The 7,443-nt window shown below is 40.1% G+C and overlaps 1 protein-coding gene across 1 annotated transcript; it reads right to left on the bottom strand.

Moving 5' to 3' along the window:
* Positions 1 to 5,922: 5,922 nt before the first annotated feature.
* LOC145715470 (olfactory receptor 2W1-like) lies at positions 5,923 to 6,867 on the bottom strand. The gene has a single exon (XM_081795658.1). It carries the CDS (start codon positions 6,865 to 6,867, stop codon positions 5,923 to 5,925), a length of 945 nt encoding a protein of 314 aa, XP_081651784.1.
* Positions 6,868 to 7,443: the final 576 nt, after the last annotated feature.

The following is a 7,443-nucleotide window of genomic DNA, read 5'->3' as shown; positions in this document are numbered from 1 at the left end:
TTGGGTGTTGAAAGGGGCTTGATAGATTAGAGAAAAAGGTTAAAAAAAGAAAAAAAGTAAGTCATTTGAAAATTTGACAAAATTAATATACTGAATAGACTAAAATGAAATGATGTAAGTAAAATGGGATTTGAAAAAAATACGCAAAAGCAAAAGATATAGTAGAAAAAAATAAAAAATATATCTTTTAATAAAAATTGAAAGTAAAAACGAATTTTTCTTTTTTTATATTCAAGGAAAAGGAAATGAAAAAGAGAAAAAAAAGAAAGAAAATTGAATAGTTGGAGCAGCTAACAGACTGAAACATGACTAAAATTGCTTCATTTTCCCCTAGAAGTCAACGTATGGAGGGCTGTATAGTCCATAAACTAAGCTGGCAGTGAGACTTGTATTCTTGAAGAGGGAGGTTGGCCCTGTTGGGAGGGACTTGGTGTAACAGGTCTGTTCTCCACTAGATGGCACTGCTAGCCTACTGGGGTGGATTGCTGTGGCTCTTGTAGGTGCGTATGCGCATGTGTGGGAGGGCTGACAATGGCTCACCCAGCTACCCAGTCTCTAGTATTGGAACTCTGTTCTCCCCATCAGCAATTGTGCACCCATACTTCGTCTTTTGTTTCCATCCACTCCCCGTTTCCACAGTGTCCATGACCAAGCCCCAGGCAACACCTCCCTCCCAAGTTTTGTCTCAGATGAGGCTCCCTTCCACAGCCCCCCACTTCTGAGGGACTGTAGCTTTGACCTGCTCTGCCCCTCTGCAGAAGGGTCTCACCAAGCAGTGGCTGGTCACTGGCGACACCTAGGAATGTTCACAGGACCATGCTGCTGCCAATGCCCAGAGACTGTGGACAGATGCCTGCCTACCCCAGAAATAGTTCACGAGACAGTGTAGCAGCAGTGCCTTGGATTATGGAAAATCACAACACACATCTGTCACCAGGATTCACAGCCAACAACATTGTTCCAGCACCAACAAATGTGGCCATTCTCTGGGGTTTGTTGGGCCAGGGTGGCCTCATAGCCTCTACCAAATATCCTTCCAGCAGTGGAACCGTTTCTCCCCATGTGGCCCGAGAACCTCCCAGACCCCTTTCTGCTCCTGGGGATTCACCCTTTATACCAGAGCACCACTAGGTATCAAGTTGCAGAGTTGCAGACTCTGCACTCCCCCTGTTTACAGTCTTACTGGAATTTAAACCCTCTCCTTTCTCCCTTTTTAGTTCAGTCCCTGTGGCTGTTTCCAATTTTCCACTTTCTCTCCAGCTACTTTTGGGGAGGGGTGATTTTCCCATATTCACCCACCCTCAATCTCCATCCTCTCTCTGCACACAAAAGCACCTCCCTGCTCTCCTCGGCTTCTCTCTCCCCAAGTTCACCTCTCCACACCGCACACTGCTGAATTCTGTGGTTCAGTTTGTGAAGATTGTTGTGTTAATCCTCAGACCAGTTTTCTAGGTGTGCAGGATGGTTTAGTTTTGGTCTGGCTGTATTTCATGGATGCAAGACACACAAAAAACTTCCATGATGTTCTGCCCTCTCGGTTCCTACCCCAGTCTCTGGCTAGGACTTCTAATACTGTGTTGAATAGACGTGGTGAGGGTGGACATCCACCATTGAATATGATGTTAACTGTTGGCTTTTCACATAGACCTTTAGCATGTTGTGGTGTAGGCCAATTCAAAGACTGAAGGCAGGGCTCACAGGGGTCCATTTCTCATGCAAAAGAGGGAAGGGGAGTGTGCCTCCTTAGAAGGCCCAGAGAGGCTGGGGCAGAGATCTGGAATACTGGTCCTCCTTATGATAGGGATGGTCAGGGTTTATGCCTGAAGGACCATCAGCCCCCAGTAGTGCCTTGGCACCTGTGGCATTATCCCCCAATAGGTAGTGTGGCACCTGTGGCACAAAGCAAAAATGGTAGTACTGCAGTTAATATAGAGTATTTACTGGTTGGCAAGCACACTAATAGGCAAGTACTCTGAAGATTAGAAAATTTGAGATTATACCTGGGGAAGGGGAGCCCAAAATGGAAACACTGGACGTCCTGCTAAAGCTGCAATTGGCGACTGGTGAACACATTGGAAAATAATGATAATGAAGGAAAGCAATAGGCCATATATTTGCACTCAGAGTTCATGGAACATTTCATCCCAGTAAGATACAATGATACAAAGGACAGAAAGTTTCCTTTTTATATTTTGGTTGGCAAACAAGGGGATAAAACATGACCCATACTTTTCACATGGCTGCTATAAATGTGCACTTAACATCATAGAGGAAATAAGTGAAAGTTAAGTTATTCTCTGGGAGTATTTCCTTTCATGTTATCACTGCAACCTAAAGCAGAGTCTAGTTTCTCTTGAATCCTCAGCTCCAAAGAAAATGTATGGATTTATGAAGCAATGATAGTAATGAGTGTCCTCCTTAAGAAGTGGCTGCTCTTTCTGAAAAATGACGAGTAGCTAATAATATTCTCTCTTATAAAGGAATTGTTTTCTTTTGACACAGATCTACCTTTGTTTAACAGAAGTGAAAGCAAAGAATAGAAGTAGCCTCACATATAATTAGGACAAGTTTGCTGCCAATAGAATTACGAACACTGTTAGTTTTACAACCTTCTTAGACTTAGACTGGTGGGGTTGAGATTTTCAACCTATGTCTATCACTTCTAGCAGTCCCGTTAGTTTCTAAAAACAATATTTATGAGGCAGCAGCTAACTAATACAAGAGTAAGATGACTGTTTCCCCAAATTTGTGGTAATACATGGTGTTGTCAAATTTTTCTATAATATTCCAGGGAATTTCCAGCATTTGAACCTGATTAACTGAGACCATCCTTGGGTCCAAGGTGTCAGCCACTAACCTAGAAGACCATTAATGTCTTACTAAGGTGCTAGAGCCTGGGTATGCTGGCTAGTCATTCAGTTTGGGCCAGGGGAGATCTCAGTCATCTTTGCAGACAAAGACAAGCACATGCTACAACACTGAGACATTGTTTTTCAATCTTTTTGCCATTGTCAGCAAGTCCCTCCCAGTGACGTTTTCACATCAGTTACACTGTGTGCATTCATGTGCTGTGGTCTTTGGAGGGCTACCCATCAATATATTTGCTAGGAGTTTTACCACTTCCCTAGAAGCCAAGGTTTCTCCCTTGGGAGTGATATATGTGATGTGAATGCATACACTGGGGAAGGAAATCAGGTACTCAGTGTGACAAATTTTAGTATGGATGAGAAGAAATTAAAAGGAAATAGGTTACAAAGTTAGTAATCACTATTTCAAGGTTGAGGTAATGAGAACATTTTTTTATCCTTTTTTTTAAAATTTCCAGATACATACTTATAAGATTCCATAATATTATGCACATGAAAATATGTATTCTATATTTCCCTTTTCTTACGTTGCAAATGTCCTAAACGTTAAAAGCCTGAAGATGTTGCTCCAGTATTTATTACCCAATGAATCTTTTACATATTCTGTAGAATAGTAACATTTTCATGTATATTTATTAAAAATAGTTCATTCACTTAATAGTACTATCGATATTTACAGAGTATGTATTTCATGTTAGAAGTCAGTTTAGACACAGCAAAATCTCACATGAATGAGAGGTTCTATGTTGTTGAAAAGTTCGCCAATGCCTTCTCCTCAAACATTTATACAAATAAATATATATGATGAGATAATGCCAATATAGTGATAGGAAAGTTTTTGGAGGGAATTCAAAGGACAATTTATGAGATTTGTAAGGACATTTGTCATGAGTAAGATATCAACTGAGTGTATAACTGAGTGTAGAAGTTGAGAGATTTTTAAGTGGTAAATTAATTGTTTATCAAGATTGGGATGAGATTTTCTCACAAGGAAAAGTTTATATCCATTTTCAGTGATCAGACTGTCACCATTTTATATGTTGTCCTCTCAAACTCTTTACAATTCCTTGAAGTTTATATTTTCTCTGTGCCTTCCTATGTTTTGGTATCATCATCCTCTTTCAGATTCTTATTTTTATCAAGGCTTACACACCTGTCAGGTTTAAAGCTACTCAGAAAAGAATGACAACATTAGTTTTTTTACTGTGGAAACCTGGAAACCAGAAGGTTTAAATATGGGAGAGAAAAGACCATTAACAGTTACAACTCCATATTCACACTCCAATACTCTGGTAGATTGTGCCTCATTCGGCCTTGAAATCACAGAGCACGAGCCCCATAAATGTGAGGACTCTCACACGCAGGGCATTTCCAATCTCTGAAATGATCAACTTGTAGAGAAGAAGAGTGTTTTTTCTCCTAATAGAGATACTCAGAATTTGAATGCATTTCCCAGTAAAACAAAGTGAAAAATAATAGGGAAAAAACATGACATTGCTAAATTTTTTTTTTGTCAAATAAGAGCATCAAACCCCTTTGCCAAAATTACCATCAACTGTCACCATAATTGAATACAAGGAGAACAATTATAAAACCAAAGGGCAAGAATATCGTATTAAATAAAGAATAACTTAAATTTTTTTTTAACATTTATTCATTTGTGAGCGACAGCGCAAGCAGGGTAGGGGCAGAGAGAGAGGGAGACACAGAATTTAAGCAGGCTCCAGGCTCTGAGCCGTCAGCACAGAGCCTGACGCGGGGCTTGAACTCACAAGCTGTGAGAGCATGACCTGAGCCAAAGTCGGAAGCTTAACTGACTGAGCCACCCAGGTACCCCAAGAATAACTTTTGATATTGATTTAATTTCATGAAACTTCCCATTTCCTTAATTACTCTTATCTAAGAGCCTCGAGAAACCATTACCCATCTATTTTCCCATGTCTATAGGAAGGAAATTAATTAAAATATATAAAACCATGTACATTTTCTGTTTAGAGACTCAGTGTCTCTCTATTCTCTGTAACAGTAGTTCTCAAACTTTAGCCTGATCAACAGTAGTGTTGACTAAAAACATCAATTTCTGGGTCCATCCTGTATTGTTGGTTGAATAGGTCTGAGGTGGGTCCAGTGTTGTTCAGTTTGATAACTTACCAAGTAATTCTTTTGGTGTCGGTTCAAGGACCACATGATTTTACAGGAAAGAGCCCAAAGTCCTTATTAGGCCATGGATAGGAAAAGCTAAGCTACTCTAAAAAACAGACACCAAAATAGATTGGCTTAATTAATATTAAATAAGAATGAAGATTTTTCTGCTGTAAGAGTCTGGAGGCATTGCTCTTCTTCTGGGTGGTTGTGGTTCCATCTTATTGTTCCATTCCCTCTTAGGGATATTGTCAAAGTTAGAAACTCTCCACATTCATATCCTAGACAGCAGGAACAAGATGGGGAAGGCTGAGGGTAAACGGCTTCATATTTGAGAAGATAACCCAGGAATTGCACCCATTGCTTTCCTGGCATTATGTTGGTGGAAGCCAGTCTTGGAAATGTGATATGCAGGATGGTGGCCCTGGCCCCAGTTAAAACTTGAGGGAGAAGGTGGATAGGTATCAGTGAGCAGTTGATCTGCACCACAAAAGCCCCAATGACAACAGGTGGATGAAAGTTAGGGTCATTTTTTACATAAAAGCGTTAAGTCTGGAAGAAAAAAATCAATGTCCAATGTAACCCTACATTAAAATAAATTTCCATGTGAAGTATTTTCTTAATACCTTGTACATATATTTCTGTACTTAACCACTTTTCACAATTCTAGGTTTACATGTCTGTAGTTCCTGATTAGTCTTGAAGGCTTTTAAGTGTATGAATTCAAGTTTCCTTATGTGTTTTCATCTCTATCTCCTTATAATTTCTGTACTTATTTAATTGTTCATAAATCAGTATATAGCACAATTCTTGGTACAAGGTAAAAATCCAATGAATGCTGTTTGTGAAAGTGAATCATTCATCTTCTTTTGGTAAAGGTCAGTGTTATTTCCTTACCTCTCTTCCATCTAACTCATGACTTTGCTGAACATTTTCTCACATACAGTATTCTTTTTACTGCATTTTTCACATCTTTGTTTCTTAATGTGTAGATCAGAGGGTTAAGGGTGGGTGTGACTATTGTGTAAAAGAGTGTAAGGAACTTCCCCTCATCTTCAGATGTGCTATTCTGTGGCTTCATGTACATATAAATGATTGTTCCATAAAACAGAGTTACTACTGTGAGGTGGGAACCACATGTATTAAGGACCTTACGCCACCTTGCTGTTGACTTGATCCTCATGACAGCTTGAGTGATAATTGCGTATGAGATGAGAATTAGAGATAGAGGTACTAGAAGAAATATCACTCCAAGAGCATAGACGATGACCTCAATTACTTTTGAGTAGACACAAGCCAACTTGAGCAATGCTGGCATCTCACAGATAAAATTATTCACCTCCCGGTGCCCACATCTTGGCAACTTCAAAGTCAGGGAGCAAAGAATTAAGGCACTGCCAAGACCACCTAACCAGGCAGTGAGCACCATCTTCTGGCAAAGCTGAGGGTGCATTACTATTGTGTAGTAAAGAGGTTGACAGACAGCAGCGTAGCGGTCATAGGCCATCACAGCTAGGAGAAGACATTCTGTGGCTCCCAAGTCAAGGGCAAAGAAGAATTGGAGCACACACCCTCCGTAGGTAATAGACTTTGTTGGACCCCATAGATTTACCAGCATCTGTGGGATAATGCTAGTTGCATAACAGAGATCCAGAAAAGACAAATTGGATAGGAAGAAATACATGGGAGTATGGAGCTGGCTGTCTAGGTTAGATACAAGGATGATGGTTGTGTTTCCTACCAGAGTCACAATATAGAAGACGAAGACAACCCCAGAGATGATGTGTTCTACCTGGGGCTGATTAGAAAACCCCAGCAAGATGAAGTCTGCTGTGGCACTTCTGTTGTTTGTGTTCATGACTCCTTATGAAGGTCTAGGAGATAATACCATGGTAATAAAAAAATAGCATCAGGTTTAGGTAGAAATAAAAATCTCTGAAATTTGCATGAGTATTCCCATTTCAGTTGTTTGTGTGCTCTCTCCCGTTCAGAACACTTCTTTTAACACTCTGTGTCTGTGTTCAAAGACTCTCTGTGTGTACTCATAACCAGAGTGGTTCTAAAAATAATATGGTAGGAGCACCTGGGTGGCTCACTTGGGCAAGTGTCTGACTTCTGCTCAGGTCATGATCTCACAGCTTGTGAGTTCAAGCCCTGTATCAGGCTCTATGCTGACAGCTGAGAGCTTGGAGCCTGCTTCAGATTGTGTCTCCCTCTGCCTCTCCCCCCACCCATGCGCGTGCTCTCTCTCTCTCCTTCAGAAATAAAAATTAAATATTTAAAAAAATAAAAATAAAATGTAAACCCTATCACACTGAATTGCAAATCATTGAAAAGGGTAATATGCCATGACACTTATGTTTCCGTGTTTTCTGGGTAAACAATAAATCCATAAATTTAATGATATAATTTAGGAGTGGAACATAGTTTGAGT

This window comes from Panthera onca, chromosome B2 (genome assembly GCF_046562875.1).
Source record: "Panthera onca isolate mPanOnc1 chromosome B2, mPanOnc1 haplotype 2, whole genome shotgun sequence".
Lineage (NCBI taxonomy): Eukaryota > Metazoa > Chordata > Mammalia > Carnivora > Felidae > Panthera > Panthera onca.
This window is presented reverse-complemented; position numbering and strand designations above follow the sequence as displayed.